The sequence below is a fragment of the Vicia villosa genome, linkage group LG2, assembly GCF_029867415.1.
Source record: "Vicia villosa cultivar HV-30 ecotype Madison, WI linkage group LG2, Vvil1.0, whole genome shotgun sequence".
In the NCBI taxonomy this organism is placed as follows: domain Eukaryota; kingdom Viridiplantae; phylum Streptophyta; class Magnoliopsida; order Fabales; family Fabaceae; genus Vicia; species Vicia villosa.
The window spans coordinates 207,055,509-207,073,189 of record NC_081181.1 but is presented as its reverse complement, the minus strand read 5'-3'; the positions used below and the strand labels follow the sequence as shown (position 1 = coordinate 207,073,189).

The 17,681-nt window shown below is 31.8% G+C and overlaps 1 protein-coding gene, 2 long non-coding RNA genes and 1 pseudogene across 4 annotated transcripts; 2 read left to right on the top strand and 2 right to left on the bottom strand.

Annotated features, from left to right (window-relative positions):
* Nucleotides 1-335: 335 nt before the first annotated feature.
* Nucleotides 336-2,272, bottom strand: LOC131651169 (autophagy-related protein 18g-like; annotated as a pseudogene).
* Nucleotides 2,273-8,891: 6,619 nt separating this feature from the next.
* On the top strand, nucleotides 8,892-10,212 carry LOC131648054 (LEAF RUST 10 DISEASE-RESISTANCE LOCUS RECEPTOR-LIKE PROTEIN KINASE-like 2.7). The gene is made up of 4 exons (XM_058917849.1): nucleotides 8,892-9,490; nucleotides 9,652-9,888; nucleotides 9,973-10,065; nucleotides 10,146-10,212. Coding segments are annotated over exons 1-4 (921 nt in total). The 5' UTR covers nucleotides 8,892-8,901; the 3' UTR covers nucleotides 10,148-10,212.
* Nucleotides 10,213-11,410: 1,198 nt separating this feature from the next.
* On the top strand, nucleotides 11,411-12,299 carry LOC131648053 (uncharacterized). The gene is made up of 2 exons (XR_009298038.1): nucleotides 11,411-11,474; nucleotides 11,571-12,299. It is a non-coding gene; the product is annotated as an uncharacterized LOC131648053 (long non-coding RNA).
* A 2,231-nt stretch (nucleotides 12,300-14,530) lies between these two features.
* Nucleotides 14,531-16,829, bottom strand: LOC131648052 (uncharacterized). Of its 2 annotated transcripts, none has more exons than XR_009298036.1 (3): nucleotides 15,569-16,829; nucleotides 15,421-15,498; nucleotides 14,531-15,295 (listed from the first exon to the last, which is right to left on the bottom strand). It is a non-coding gene; the product is annotated as an uncharacterized LOC131648052 (long non-coding RNA). The 2 variants fall into 2 exon arrangements; XR_009298037.1 differs by having other exon boundaries at nucleotides 15,421-15,468.
* Nucleotides 16,830-17,681: the final 852 nt, after the last annotated feature.

Sequence of the window (17,681 nt, the reverse complement as noted above, 5' to 3'; positions counted from 1 at the left end):
ATTAATACATGATTAATATATGCTTATCTCTGGAAACTAAAAATGACTCATAAATGTTGTTCATCAAAACATCGATAAATGTTAAATGCATGCTTACACCGTGTCTTGGTAGGAACACTCATCAGCTACTCCCAAGCCTTTTATCCAGTTTCTTAAGTTCACTCATCTTTCCTTGACATACTTGATAATAAGTTGTTTTGGCAGCTCCCATCATCAAATTTCTTATTAGTACCACCTTCAAATTTCTTCTTGAAATGTGCATATAAGTGTCTAAGGCATAGCCTATGTACAATTCTATCCAACATTTCTTCAAATACAAACATCACACCCTATACAGAAAAATAGAATTTGTCAACTTATAAAATACCAAATAAAAAAGGGAAAGCAATAATAACATATCTTTTGTTGATATGATATGAACACATCTCCTATCTCTTTCAATTAGTAACTAAAGAAGCAATCTCCAGCTTTCTTTTATTTCCGGTTCAACAACTCCAAAAGTCAATGAAAAGTATTGGTCATTAGGGTCTCTTCAAACCCAACACAATGAAGGTGTTGGGGACTGCAACAAAGGCAAGTCAAAGTGCCGCAATTAAGGCGACTAGGGGTGGACCGTAATTAAGGAAGGAATTCCAACACAGCCCCTCACGCTTGGACCTCAATGAGGCCGAAATGTGGACGATGCAAGAAGCCCAACAAGTGATCTAGGATAGACTTTGATACAATCTCATCTATCACAGGTATTGCTGCAAAGTTTCCCTTTTCTAGTCACTCAGACCTACTGCATACATCCCACAATTGAAAAGGCTCAACTTTTACTCTAAACTCAGCCTCCTACATGTGCGGGGCTGAAGCTGACTGGGTTCTCGAACCACTTTCATTTGGTTCTAGGCCAACAGATGGAAGACGCTCGTGTTGAACTATATGACCTGATGCTGATGGTGTATATACCAACAGCTGCTCTAAGGATTTTATTTTTGACTTATCAAGCGGATGCGAATGAGACATGGAATTATGAAATATCACAGCAATAGCACCAGATGTAACAAAAACGTTTCCTAATACATTTGTACTAGAACTGTGAATGGTATTAAGCCATCCAAAACTGCTATACTTTATTTGGCCAACAGAAAAGACAACAGGTGTTGGGGGGCAAAGATTGCAAATGAGAAATGATAGATGTAGACCACCAAGGCAGAGACAAAACAGGTAGTAAGGAGGATTCTTCCCCGATGTAATTGATAATTTGGAAAAGTGTGGCCTCCAAAAGGTGACAAAACAAAAAGATGGCAAGTATTTTTGGAAGAGACAATTGCAACCCACTGGCTAAAATGACTAAAACAAATGCCTTGGATCATAGCTGGTGTAATTCAGCGATGAATTCTATAAATATGCACATGAGTAGCACTCTAGTCACAGCTTGGAACCCCAGAACCCTTGCGTGCACAAGATGTCATTATCTGGAAAATATTAATAGTATTTCCATAGACAGATGTCGTGACCAGAAGTGTCCCACATGATCAAAACATAGAGCAGATATAGGACTAGAGTGAGCTTTAAATTTGGGAGATGATAGCTCTAGAAACAAAATCTTTAACAATTACCATTCCTGCATCTACGCCACTTCCTGTAACCCTGCCAACTTTCCATCCTGAAATTGCTGGTATAGAAGAACTAGAATCATCAGGAAGCAATTCTTGACAGTATTTGAATATTCCAGCAGCCAAATGTTTGTTGGACTCCATTACATAACGAACCACCAAACTACCTTGGCTTGGAGATGTTAATGGACTTACTCTTGGAGAAGGACTCAAGTTTTGACGGCTTATGCATCCAACATTCGAGAGCTCAGAGCAGTGGGTTTCTGGAAGGATATACTAGCCACCTAGGATCGACAACCATTGGACAATATCGCACATTCACTCCTATTGCTCCTAGCCCAGATAACTGAGGAACAGGATAGGTGAGAACACTGAACTTATTCTCAAGAGTCAATGCATCAAAACTTCTCTTCCTATACCACCAAAATCTCTACCAGTCGTAGCAGATTTGACACCATTTCCAGATTGACTCTCCACCTAACTACCCGCTCTTCCTATACCATCAGAACCACTACGTTTTTGCCAACACATCCCTCATCTCCATCACCACCAACAACCAACAATAAAGGATGCGATTTTCTGAACCCATCCTGGCCATCAGAGCTTACCCCTACAGGAAAAGGCTGCATCTGTAAAAACGAAACCCGTCCATCGCACTTAATCTCTTGGTTTGATTAATGTGTTTTGGTTCAAATGATCAAGGTATTCAAGAGGTGTTCACCCTTGTCACTTAATCTCTTGGTTTGATTAAAGTGCTTTTGTTCAAAAGATCAAGGTATTCAAGAGGTGTTCACCCCTTGTCACTTAATCTCTTGGTTTGATTAAAGTGCTTTAGTTCAAAAGATCAAGGTATTCAAGAGGTGTTCACCCCTTGTCACTTAATCTCTTGGTTTAATTAATGTGTTTTAATTCAAAAGATCAAGGTATTCAAGACCCTTGTCACTTAACCTCTTGGTTTGATTAATGAAAGGTTTAAAAAAGGTGTTAATCCAAAAGAATTGAGGTATTCAAGAGGTGTACACTTCTTGTCACTCGATCTTTCGGTATGGTTTAAAGAATTTTGAAAAGAAAAAGCTCGACGTTGGATCGAGAAGTTTATTTGTGACGACTTGGCGTTGGACCAAGGTTTATTTGTTTTCATTGAAAGATTGACATAATTTTTTTTTTTGGTATTATTTAATATTAAAAGAAAAATAAAGATCTAATTAAAATATAATTATTAATATGAACAAAATATTTTTGTATTTTTTAAATGAATTAATAAAGAAAACCTAAACTAATGGTAAACACCATAAAAAAAAAAGAGATAGTATAGAAATAAATGGGCTAAAAAAACATTAAAAGGGTGCATCAAACAAAAAAAACGTGTGGGCCAAAGTGAGCAGGCCCAAAACAGAATTAAAAAAAACTAACAGCAAAGGGGGTGTGCTAATCAACAAGATGAAAATGGGCTGAGTTGAAGGGGAACCGAACCGGTTCGGTTTGGCCCATGAAGAAGAAAAAAAAAAACCTAACACAAACTATCCAGGTCAACATCTCCTTCACTCATCCCTCACGCGTGATTCTTTCAACTCAGTTCGTTATTTTTTCTGGAAAATACAACAACAATCTCGCAACCTCTCCTCTCGTTTCAATCTCTCACTCTCCCGATGCAACTCGCTCTCGGTTTCTCACCATTCTCTCGGTTTGGTCCTCCATGAACGAAATAACAATAACCACAAGAAAACATGAAAGCCTCTCTCGATCTCTCACGATTTTAAACCAAAACCTCTGTATCCAAAAAAACTCTCTCTCGGCTTCGACACGATTCGAGTAACACTTACGCAAAGAACAAAAGCATATTATCAAGAACAAGCACACATCAAACATTCAAAGTATTAACGGAGATTCAAATCATTATGCAAATACTTCTAGATACACAGTTCGCAAAGGTTTGTAGGGGGTCAAAAACATACCAACTCCGAATGTTTTCGGAGGTGAAGATCCACAGTGAGCTCGATTCTTCTCTTCCTTCCCCTCTCCGTGATTCCGTACGTTGTTGTGTGTATGTCTGATTTGAATGGAACCGTGCGTTGATGTTGCTTCGATTCGTCGAAAAATTGCTGGGAATTTGCTAATGTGTTGTTGTGTTCGATTCCGTTTTCGTTGCAGAAACACTGCTTCAATGTGGTGAAGATGTTATGGTAGTTTGAAGTTTGAATGGAGGTTACGGGTTATGAGTATGGTTGAAGGTGAGGTTTCAAGGTAGTGTGGGTTAGGTTTGTGATTTCTCTGCTGTTGAGTGAGGGTATGTTAGTGTGAAGGTGGGTTGGTGATGGTGAAAGGCTGCTGAATGAGTGTGGGTGTGGTTCATGTTGAAGTTTCTCATTGGTTTTTCAAGAGTTTTCAAGAGTGTTGAGGGAAGGTTTGAGGCAGAGCTCTGGGAGATAATCGTTGGTCCCCTTCTTTAGTTTTCTGAGTTCTCTTTTATAGAGGAATTGAGGGGCTTTTTGGGGGGAAATCGGATGGAGTTTTGAACAATTTTGTGAACTGAGTTTGGTCCTTTTTGTTATGCAGGTTGTTATGGCTATTTGGGTGAAATATTTGGAGCATTGTGACAGCAACTTTGGACAGATTATGCAGGTTTTGTATGCAGGTTTTGGAGTGATTTACAGACTGTTTTTGTGCAGGCTGATGGTGAAACGTGAGAGCATGCCATAGAGATGAAGAGATTTTTTTTGTCTTATTTGCCTTGAACCACAACTTAGTGTAATGGGACACTTGAACAAATGGCTATTTTGGAGTGTATTGTTTTAGAGGAATGATAATCTTACACTAAACTATGTTACAACTACACCGTATAAAAATACGGTTTCATTCCTTTTATAATATTTAATATTATCCTCACCTTTTCCAATGCAAAAAGAACACATATTTGCTGTGTATTTTATATGGTGTAAATACAAAGTGTAATATCATAGTGTAAGAATAGCAACCCTGATTATTTTATGGACAAAGACACAACATTATAAAAGAAAAAAGAAAATAAAATAAAACTAATCATAATAATAAAACTAATAATACTAATACTAATGATAATACAAAACTAATAATAATAATAATAATAATGAAAAATTAAATACTAATAATATTAAAAATAAAGCTAATAACTAAAACAGTTTTTTTTCGATATATATTTTTATTTTATTTTTATTGAAATGATGCAAATACCTAAATCTAAAAATGGAATAAATGAAAGACTTTAATTAAATTTTATTTTTTGAAGTAGAAATCGAAAGGATGAATGAAAACGGGAAATATGCAAGAAATGTTATGATTTGAATGCAAACGAAATATGAATGCAACATGATTATATGAAAGAAATTTATAGGACAAAAATTGGGGTGCGACACACCCCTTCAACATCAACACAATGAAGGTGATGGAAGTTGCAACTAGAGTACGTCTTTATTTTGCAAAGGTTGATACAAATCTTTGCAATAGAGTATGTTTTCCATTGTAGTCTTCCAAATGGAGTAGTACGAAGAGGCTACCTTAATAATTGTTTTTGAGGTCGTCGAGGTTGACTCATGCATTCTGAATAATAGAAGTTAAAATGTGTGGTGAACCGAAACTCTAATACCACCTATTGGAAAAGATATCAATTAAAACACTTAATAAAATGTCAGCAGATGATTATACCAAGATCATACTTTTTCACACTATAATAATAATAATAACAACTGAACAACAAGAGTATCTTCTTTGTAAATGAATGAGAATGCAAAAATGATAATTACAATCTCACTAACACAAACAGTGGTTAAATGAAACAAAGTATTCTTTGATGATATTATAAATGAAACAGAGTACTCTTTTATAGCCAATGCATGCAACAAAAAGATGACTATAATATAAGGGGGGTTTTCTCTTTTTCTTTCCGTCCGTTTACTAAAGGTTCTCGCGTACTTTAATTTCATTCACTACTCGTTATAATATTTATTTCTTCTAGGGTTTCCTCTTTAGAAGTAGAGTAAAAGAATGAGTAAACAGTAACATGTAATAAATGAAATTAAAATACGGGATAACTTTTAGTAAGCTGATTTAAAGAAAAAGATATATTCTCCTAATATTATAGCCGCCTATTTGTTGTATGCATTAGCTATAAAAGCATACTTTGCTTTATTTATAATATCATCATAGTGAAATCCTTTTTAGAGAAAAACCCAAGTGTTTAACCACCACTTGTGTTGTGAGATTGTAATAATCATTTTTGTATTCCTTTCATTTACAAAGATATTTTTGTTGTTCCATTGTTATTATTGTAACTAGTGTGAAACCCGTGTCTCCGCATGGGTTCTAGTGTGGACTGGTTTTATGTTACCAGTTAGAATATGAAATTCAAAAATAATAGAAAAAATTAAAATAAATTATAAAAAAAGGATAAAAAGAAGTCTAAGATTAATATATAAGTTAAAATTTAAAATATTACATGTGTTCCAATATAATATAGGAGTTTTTTATAAACCACTAATATTTAGGTTTTTGTCGGCCACCTTGAGTAATGCATAATATTTTTAAAAAGACATTTTTTTATTTGAACAATAATTATTATTTTTCTGTATATAAAAATATGTTTTCCTGTATTTATTTCTCGTATGTAAATATTATTTTTGTTTTGACATTCTTTATAAAATTATTGGAATCAATAGTAAATTTATTCCCGTATATAAATTTTAATTTTTTGAATTAATAGTAAATTTATTCCCGTATATAAAAGGGTTTGCCAAACAGAACCTTATATATACACGAGAAAGAAAATTTTGAATGAAAAATATGTATTTCTATTAAATATGATATTTATCTCTTAACATCAAAACATTAACCTTATGTATTTTAATATTATTATTGTATAATAATTTAACATAAACTATTAATAACTATATACATTTACATATAAATATTTAATAAATATAAGATAGTTTATAACAAATAATATATAACTTATTGTTATCCTTAATCACAAAATATTAATATCAAAATTTTCTGTTATGAAAATGAAAAAGTTAAATCTACAACGTATCATTTAATAATAAAATAAAATTATTAATGGAAATTACAATAAAAATAGTAAATTCATACATTTAATCACCTTAAACAAAAGCAATCAAAAGATAATTATTAAGTATCAATAGTTATTATTGTTTTAAATAGAGATTAATTCAATTTTTTATTATCAAATTCATCATAAAAATGAATAAATTAACACTCATTTTCTATTATAGTAAATTTGAAAAAATAAGCAGTACTACAGTATTTTTGAAAATTTCGAAATAATAGTCATATATGTAATATAAATTAATTTCGTTCAACAATGAAATTAATAAATAAATAAATAAAAGGTAAATTAGTCATCCGTCTAAACACAAATAAAGAGTTTGTTTATTTTAATCAATTAATATTATTAAAAATTAATATATATGATTATTATTGTAATATATACGTAGGTCTAGCTGCCTCATGAAGGTTATTCCACTAATTTGTTTATGGTTTTAACTTTCCCTTATATAATTTTTTTAAAAGGAAACTTTATATTAACAAATACCAATAACTTTAAAGATCATAATGAGTTTTTTTAATACTTAAAAAAATCATTTTTAGAGATATCATAAATATCTAGCAGTATTTGTGATATCATAAAATCATTTATTTATATAATATTAGTGATATCATAAATAATTAAGATAGACTAAAAAAAAGAAATCATAAAATTGAGATTCAGTATTAGTAAAATCATAAATTTTAATTAAATACTATTTAATATTATTATTAGATAATAAATTTTAATTATAAAGCAAGTAATTAATATTATTGATTGAATTATTTAATTGATGTTGTGATATTTTTGTATTTGTGTGTTGTTATTCTTGATGTTGTTTTTTAGTAAGTTTTAAAATATATTTTTTACTTTTAAGTTCTATAAAATTTGATACATTCATCTTATTATAATCTCACCGAAACATAAGAAAAACATTGTTTTATATGTATTTAATTTTTGAAAAGAAGTGAAAGTATATTGTAATTAAGTATATTATTACAATAGTTTTTAGTTATAGTAACATATCCAAAAATCTTCTGTAGCAGAGAGTTGTCTCTTCACCTGTATCATACAGTGGCAGAGAATCACTAGTGCAAAAAGTTTAATATAATTTTAAAATTTACACCCAATATATTAAAAACGGGTGTAATTGAGAAATGTGATGGCAATTTCGTAAATAAAGTGTCATTTCAAGCATTATTAGATGACAATATACATCCTATTTTTTAAAAACGGGTTTAAATTAAAAATATTATTATAATCAAATCTCAATTACTCCCTTTAAACTAAAAATCGGGTGTAAATTTATATATTACAAAAATTATTTAATTTAATTTTATAACTCAAAATATATAAATATATGACATATTAACAAATAATTTAAATATTATTAACAAATTATTGATTAAATATTAATGGGTCTAAATTTCAGTTCAATAGTATGGTTCAATTTTGCATTTGTATTCACGCTTTTGTTTACACTTATCACAAATTAATGCAATGTTTACAATATTAATGTTGTGTGTGTAGAAATGAAGAATCAGTTGTTCATGGACTATCTGAAACGATTGTTGGAGTTTCGGGTAGAAATGAAGCTTCATCGTAACTGAAGAAGCGATTCCACAACACATTCATACGCCAAACACGATATAACACATTTCATTTTTCATCACAAACCCTAATTCACATCGAGATCCGAACGAGTATAGTAGAGTTTCGGAGAGATCCGAATCTTCAATGGCACATCGAAGAGTGAAATTGCTGTTCCTTCTCTGCGCTCTTTGTTATGCACTCAATTCCTTTGCCGCGTCATTTCCATGCTTTCGGTTTTTTCATTTCCGTTTCTCTGTTTGCGATTTCTTTGGAAAATTCTGATTCTGTATTTGTTTGTTTGATGTTTTCGTATGCAGAAAGAGCTATTACGATATACTGCAAGTGTCGAAGAGTGCGGGGGATGATCAGATTAAGAGAGCGTATAGGAAACTGGCATTGAAGTATCATCCTGATAAGAATCCGAGGAATGAAGAAGCTAATAAGAAATTCGCAGAGATTAACAATGGTATTATATATGTATACATGTATCGTTGCTTTTGTTTGTTTTTATTTGGTATTTTCATGATGTAGTTTGTGAAAATAAGATTTTTAATGTGCTATAAACTATTTCCTTTTTGGGGAAAGAACCGACCAAACATTTGTGGCAAAATTGAGTTCAAACTCACTTGCATGCATAATGAAAACACCTCTATTCAAATTGGTTCACAAAAATTCAATGTACTAAACATTAACCAGAATGTTTCTACCATGAGAATCATTCGAACTGATCTTGTCAATGATATCTGTTCTTCAAATTTCACAAACACTTCTTTGGTTGGAACTCCCTTTAGTTTTCTTCCAACGGTTCGAAATCTCACTATATTCTATGATTGTCCTATTCAGAATAGTTCAGTTATGAAAAACATAAACACTTTTACATGTGAGAAAAATGGTAGCAATGTACATGTTTTCTATGTTGTCAATAATGAAACTCAGATGCAAAACCAGTTCTCAGGATTTCGGAACTGTCGTGTTAGTTTCCAAGTTGAAGTTTCTAAGGATGTTGTTTGGGTTTCTGAGAGTGGAGTTCATACGCCGGAACAAGGTTTTGATGTGATGTATGATGAAGGTGTAGGGTGGTCCTCTCAGTGTGATGGTTGCAGAGAATCTGGAGGAACATGTGGTACAAATCAGAATGATTCTTCTCATTTTTCTTGTAACTGTCCTTCTGGTAGTGGAACTCATCATGATGCTGCAAATTGTTCTTCTTATCACAAGAGTAAGTATTCTCACAAGAGTAAGTATTTAGATTGATTTATTTGAGTATATTTATTGACACAAACACTAATCATATGATTTGGATGATGCATAATTTATCTAAATTGTCCTAACAAATTCAAGTTCTTCTGGGCCATTGTGATGTATCTAATCATCGTGTAGCGTTGAGTATCAAACGAGCTTGGCAAAGGAAGTCGAAAGCCGCAAAATTCTCAATCGTCATGACAGTGCTTACATCGTTGGCCATCGGAACCTGTCTATTTTTGTTTTTCTTATTCTTTAGGGAAAGACTTGCTTACATATTTACCTCAAACAAAGAGGTGGCTGTAGCGGTCGGAGAGTTATCGCCTTTGTTATCGATCTCTACACTGCTAAACAGTGTTCAACCAGTACTCTCAGGTACTATTTATTTACAACATTTCCTCTTCAATGCATTGAATCCTAAAAGAAATGATAAACAAAAATGTGATTTGATTTGAACAGGAGTGGCTATTGGAGTAGATGCAAAGCTGAAAATAGGTTATGATTATGTCATAAGTGGTTTGTATAAGCATTCCAAAAAAGTCTCACAAATGTGTATGTCTATGGATAAGTTCAATTAAGTTAATTTAAATGGGCTCTTATTTTGGTTATTAATGGCTGCTTTTTCGTTGCAGGATATTTTTAACTCGTAAGATTCATCACTCTGGCTTTTTGTATATTAGTTCTTAACCTTATTCATGTAAGCTCTCTATTATTGTAGTAGATGCAAAGCTTTCATGCTTACAACTTTGAAGTGAGACAACATTTTCTTAGTTAATTTTAAAATTATGACTCAACAGGTTTCTTGGGCTTCCTGTTGAGTTTGAAGTTGAGATCTCGGGGCATGTTCCCAGTGCTAGGTACATTCTACTTTTTCTTTTTCTTTTTCTTTTTTGTTGTTGTGGGAACTTAGTTGGTTTTGTTTTTTTTCTTATGGGAAGAGTTTTGGTGTTGATGGGTGGGTTTCTATTTGTGAATGTTGATGAGTTTTGTTTATGGATTAAAGATGGTATGAAAACAATATGGTACATTGTTTCTTGTTTTTCTACTAAAGCTGATGCAACCTTCAACTTCTGCATCGTGTTTTTGATGGTCACATATTTGACCTCGGCTTCGATCTTTTCCTGAAAAAGACTCTCAAACTCAGACTCCAGCTCTTTAAATTTTTCATCTAATAAACATATGGTGTAACTAGATTCATCCTTAGGAAACTCATCACAAGTAAGGGCTAACTCAAGTTCAGCAATCCTGGAATTCTTAAGGGCAAGCTCACCCTGCAATTCTTCTAACTGGCTTTCCAAAATGTTTAGTTTTTCTGTCAGGCTCAGTACCTGAAGTTCCATGAAACTTGGTGAAGTTTGTTTACCAGAATGGTCACATGATGAGCATGAGTCATAGAATCATAGATCAACAGAACTTGTTTCAACAACACTTCTAAACTTGGTTGAGTCATCCGGTGAGAAAGATTCATTCCCAATCTCCCTGAATTTTTTAATTTTTGCAAGAGACACAGATTGGTTACTAAGAGTTCACATAATACAATGACACACACCACACCATTGAAGATACTAATAGTTCACATAATACAATGACACACACCACACCATTGAAGATACTAGTTTCAGGGGCCATAAATGTATTTCACCCTTCTTTTCATAAGCCTGTGAATCAATTACTTACAACAATGATAAAAATCAAGCTTACAAAAAAGGAAAAAAAACACCATCATAAAAATCATCTTCAGATCATTTTGGTAAGTTATTTTAGTAGAAAATAACATTCTTTTCAGATGAAATTCACTACTAACCTTCTAAGTCTAACGAAAACAATCAATCTTCCATCACACATTCCTATAGCTAACTATATCATGCTCTAAAGTGTCATCATTAGTTAAATAACTAATACCTCGTGTTTTCTATGACGTTACATTGGCCTTAAAAGCATTGGGAGTATTCATTTTCTCGGTAAGCATTTATTCAAGTTACAGTTCAATAACTACACATTAACAATTTAACAGACTTTGATGATTTCTCTACGATGATGTCTTAATTTTACCGTAGGCTGAAGTTGTTAGACATTCGACACAAGAACGCCAGTGGGAAGTCTACAGGTTTTTGTTGGAGGAAAGTCGGGAATTTCCATTGGACAGCAGTAAAGCAAGAAGTCAGATTGTGGACAAAGTTAGAAGAACATTGATGGGTTGGTAATTTGGTTCAGTTCATATCAAATAAAAAACACTATTTGAGTATTTGTGTTGCTGTCATTTAAATTTGGTTTAGGTATTAGTTATTTAACTAATCATGTAAATTTGGCACTGTGGTAGCTGATGGTGTTTCTGACTGAGGATTGTTCCGAGGAATTCTGCTAGTACCCTTGTTATTGCAGACCTACCGGAGAAATGTTGGTTTTCGAAACTGTTAGTGCTGAGTCGGCTACAATTATATCTCAAGTGTGCTTCTAGGAAATTCAAACCTATCCAATCAACAAATCCATAAGCAATTACCACATGAAGCAATGCTGGAATAACAGAAAGGTAAACCAGTGGCATCACTACAGATTGTGTCTGTAGAAACCTCAAGATGTTTTGCAAGATGCTATATGCAGATTGTGTCTTCTAGGAAATTGTTAGATAATCACTGCAAACGCAGTCCTATAGTGAAAGAATTGTTATACTTTGCAGCAGACTGAGGCCACCTTAAACTGTAGATATGTAATGTTTGAAACTTGTAGTCTTTGTTTCTTGATGTAAATTTTCATGATTTTGTATTAATGTATAAATTGGAGAATCATGTATAAAGATCAAACAACCAAATGAATAATGTAATTCAGATTGAACAATCAGTATTTTGACTTAGTTAAAATATGATTTTTATGTGTATGATTTTATAGTATTTGCAATATTATGACTGAAAATGAAATATAACTAAATGGTGTATATGAAATAGGGTGTAAATAGATTTAAATATAATATAATTGTTCATTCATAAATGACGTATTTACACCCGATTTTTATTAAAATAGGATGCAATTAAGAACGTATCTACACCCGATTTTAATTAAAACAAGGTGTAATTAAAACGTAATTACGCCCAATTACACCCGATTTTTATTAAAACAGGGTGTAATTAAAACGTAATTACACTCAATTACACCCGATTTTTATTAAAACAGGGTGTAATTAAAAATGTAATTACGCCGTTACACCCGATTTTTATTAAAACAGGGTGTAATTAAAAACGTATTTACACCCGTTTTTTATTAAAATAGGGTGTAGTTAAAAACGTAATTACGCCCAATTACACCCGATTTTTGTTAAAATAGGGTGTAACGTAGAACGTATTTACACCCGATATTCTTAAAATAGGGAGTAATTACGAAAGTATTTACACCCGTTTTAAACGGGTGTAAAACGGGTGTAAATGCGTTAGACATTTCTCACCCTGTGGATATACACCCGATTTTTATTAAAAATAATGGGTGTAAATTTAATAAAAAACGGGTGTAAATTAACATTTTTGTACTAGTGAATTGTCCCTTCACCTATATCATACAGTGTATAATTGATTATTTATTTAATGTGACTGGATATCGGCAAGGATCTTCTGTAACTACTATGATATACTACTTAGGGTGTGTTTGGTTCAAATGAGGGGGAGGGGAGGGGAGGGGATTTAAAGGAGGGAAGGGGAGGGGAGGGGAGGTGAGGGATTTTTTTTAATCAAATAAGTGTTTGGTTCAAAATAAGAGAGGGGAGGGGAAGGGAGGGGTTTTAATTAAAAATATGTTTGGTTCAGGAGGGAAGGAGAGGAGTTTTATAAATAAATTACATTTTTACCCTTATGATCTTATATAAGTGATATAATATTCAAATGTGAAAATTTCATAAATGTTATTTTGGTAATAATTTTTTTAATATTGACGGACTAAAACGTTATAATTTACCACAACGTTAATAAACTGAGTATACTTGATTCATATTATAACTCTCTGACACAAATGAAACTATATGCTAATAATAACTTTTAAATAGTGATGAATCATCTAACAAAACAAATACATAAAATAAGTTATTATTAAAACTAATAATTTAAATTTCTAATAAAATGAATAAATAAAAAAATAAATAAAGTAAATGATTTAAAATTTGATATAAAGAAAATGTAATAGGTTAAATAACAAAACTAGAAGAAAAATAACATAAATAAACATTAAAAATAATGTAATGATTATGATTTGTATTAAGTTAAAAAAATTTGAAGGTGGATAATAGTTATAATAAGTTGATGGAAATAATCGAGAAAACTCACATAGAAGAGAAGCATTAACACGAAAAAAAAATTTGAAATATTAAAATTAAACTGAGGATATTTTAGTAAATATAATAATTTTTTACGTATTAAAATTCAGATTCCCTCCCCTCCCCTCCAAATCCCCCCAATTCGGAGGAACGCAAAAAGTGAGGTTTGGAGGGATTTTGCTCCCCTCCCCTCCCCTCCCTTCCCCTCTTTAAATTTGAACCAAACATATTTAATTTAAAATTTCCCCTCTCCTCCCCTCCCCTCCCCTCCATCTACTTCGAACCAAACACACCCTTAAAAAATATATAGCACACAACTCAATAAAAAGATCACATCATTAAATTTTTTTTTGAAAAAAGTAACATTTTCTAAAACATAAACATAATAAAAAAAAACTAACATTTAAAATTAAATATAATTTATAATAAATTAATGTTATCATTATAGAAGACCCATCTTTGAAACAAATAGAAAGGATATCAAACTAACAATTTATCATTGTTATTAGTACGAAAACCAAATAAAAAATTGTTTATTCATAAAATTAAATTACATTGATAGACATCATATATTGATCCTCTCCACCATGTTTATTCAAAATTTCTTATTATACTTAAAGAAGTTCATGCATATTTCTCATATATGAGCGTCTGTGTTTTCATTCCTCTTTATCCTCCGGTTGATAAATTCTACAAATGAAAAATGTTAAAAGTCCCCAAATTATAAACCCCATAACCTATATTAACTTCTTCAACAAAATGAATGTAATTTCGAACATGAAAATAAGGTAAGAAACATCTAAGCTAGATCTTCAGTAGGAAAAAATATTCATGCACCCAAATGAACCATTCAATGTGCCCAAATGAACCATTCAATGTCTTGTTTTGTTTGATAACATGCACCAATTCCATCAATTGTATTATAATCATTTCTAAAAACTTTCAGTGCAGGCTGTCTACCAATGATCCTAAATAGTTTCCTAATCATATCTTGGTTTACCGAAATGGGTTCGCTGCTAACAGAGGGAGGGAATTCTTATGTACATGGAATTTCCTTTGGCCAACCATATACGGTAGATGAAGATGAGAACACAAACGGAAATCATTCAAATAAATATAAAATCAGTGAGCATACAAAAATGGGTGCTATTATTATTTTTGCAATCAGAAAATATCAAAAGCAAAATAGTCAAAATTACATAGGATGTTCACATTGACCTAAAAAGGAAAAGTTTGGGATCATTTATTTAAATTACCTAACAAATTATTTATGCAAAATATAATAAATATAAAATCAAATAAATCAATATATAATCAAATCACATTGACCTAGACTTGCAAAATATTAAAATAAAATCTTAATAAGAAAATTAAAAAAACAGTCCTCTTCTTTCTCGTTTTCCAGAAACCAATGTGTTCTTCATCTTTCAAATTCTTCTCAACTCTTATCTCAATCTCTTTCACTCTTTTCTTCATTGTGTTACCCACCTAATAAGAATCATAACAATTAGTTCAGCATCAGTTATAAAACCTAAACAAATCAAATGCAATAGAATAAGGTATTAACAAAAAATAAATTGAAAATGTCAAACATAAAGTTTTTCGAATCTGACCACCACCACAATGCCGGAAATCCGTTTCCACCACCTACAAATTCATCGCTGCTAACCCATTTTATGATTCTACTTAACCTAATAAAAAAATTACTTGCTTGAAATAAATAAGAATTTTAAAAGTTACAATATATATCAATCGGTTTACCTTCACTTTAAATGCACAAACTCTCTCTATGAAGTCACAATCCTCCCTCAACTTTTATCTCATACTTTCTGCAAACAGAATAAATCATCTTAAATAATTTTTATGGACACAAAGCTTATAATAAATGTATTTGATATTTTAAAATGTGGCCGACCGTTAAAATTGAATCGAATGCCGACATATATGTTATCGACACAACAATGTTTATATAAGTTTCATGTCACTGAAATAAAGTTATACACCCTATCATAAACCAAGCTATTAGTACCAAAATCATTGTTCCAACCAGAAAACTAAAACATTGGAAGCAGAAAATACAAATGCAAAGTTGAAAGAGTGAGAAAACACAACAATCATTTCATCAATAATCTCCACCTTCACCATTTAAGGCCAAATGCCTAAAAACCTGATAAACAAAAACAAAAGCAGAATACAAAAATAAGGGCAGAGTTAAAAACAAAATACAAACAAACACATGATAAACACAAGAAACAAATCCATAAAATATGAAATGGATTTAAATCAGAAACACATAAATAACACCGACATAGAAAAATCACATATTTGTCAATAACCTATCACATGAGATCCTAAAACTCGGATCCAGTCTTACCTCATGAATCCGCCAAAACAAAAATAAGGGCAGAGTTACAACTTCCCTGAAATTTCACTTTAATCAGAAATGAAGCAGAACCATTGAAATCAACAAACCAAATTAGGTATTCTGGTTTATTAATTTCATCTATATAAACTGAAAGGAAAAAAACCCATACCCAACCGATCTCTTTCTTCGTTAACATTAGAAAAAGAGAAGGAAGAAAGGGAAAGAAAATGAAGACGGAAGAAGAAGAGAAAAAGGAAGAGAAAAGAGATAAGATGAAGTCAAAAGATGAAGAAGAAGAAGAAGGAGAAAAGAGAGAGAGATAGAGAGACAAAGAAATAAGACGAGAGAGAAAGAGAAGATTGTATAGTTTTTGAATTAAAGTAAAATTTACTGTGGGGACAGAGGAGAAATCTGCAACATTTGTACTGATGAAAATTTTATGGTTCAGTTACATTACAATGCAAATTGGATATTGTACATTTGTGGCCCAATGGTAACACAAACAGACCAAACCATTAGTTTCAATGTAGCCAAATTCTGAATTTAGTCACAAAAAGTAATTTTTAGACACATTTTGCCCCCAAAACAATTAGGTGTAATTTTTTGAGCAAAGGGCAATTGAGTATTTTCCAGGTACATTTGTTTTCTTATTTTATAGATTATTAGTGGGGAAAAGCATGATCCTGGGATAATCATCCATAGCCTTCCATTATGTATTTTTTTTTAATTGATATCTTTCCCAACACATAACACACATCATAATGCACCAGATTCAACGATATAACCAATCACAATTTTACTACTTCTAACACCCATGATAACTTTATGAATTTTTGCAAGTACACGGAATGGTAAATCTTTTGAAATGGCATAATAATGTAACACAATAATTATATGCCAATCGTTGGTGTTTTACCTTAGATTTAAAACCTATGAAGGTCCAAATCCAAGAGGCAATGGGCACGGTCCCCTTAAGCAAAGTCTCATGTTTGAGCCTTTTGAATGGAAAATATAGACACAGTTGGAAGACAGAGGTATAAAACTTTTTTAAAAAATGTAGGGCCAACCAAAATTAAAAAAGAATAGAAGGAAATCAATACCTTTGGTTGGTTTGAGTCTTGATTAAATAAAAACAGTTGATCTTTGAAGAATTGTAGGTGTAGCTTGAATTTGGAATGACACATGATTTTTTTTATTTTTTTTGACAATGGAATGACACATGATTTATGAATCAAAGGTTGTTCATATTGACACACTTCTTCGTCCAAATTGCTTTTCGCTTTCACCAAACCAAAGAAGCCACCATTCTTTTCAGATTTGTTTGCCTCCTCTTCATGCAACAACCAAAGCAAGTTGTAATTGATGAGCAAAATAATGAACACAGTAGACATAAGGACAGTCCTTCATAAAAAGTGCTTGTAAACCGTTCCATTCTCCTCCTATATTACTAGCATTGTCATACCTTTGGCCACTAAGGTCAGAAACATCAAGGTTAATTCAAAAAAGTAT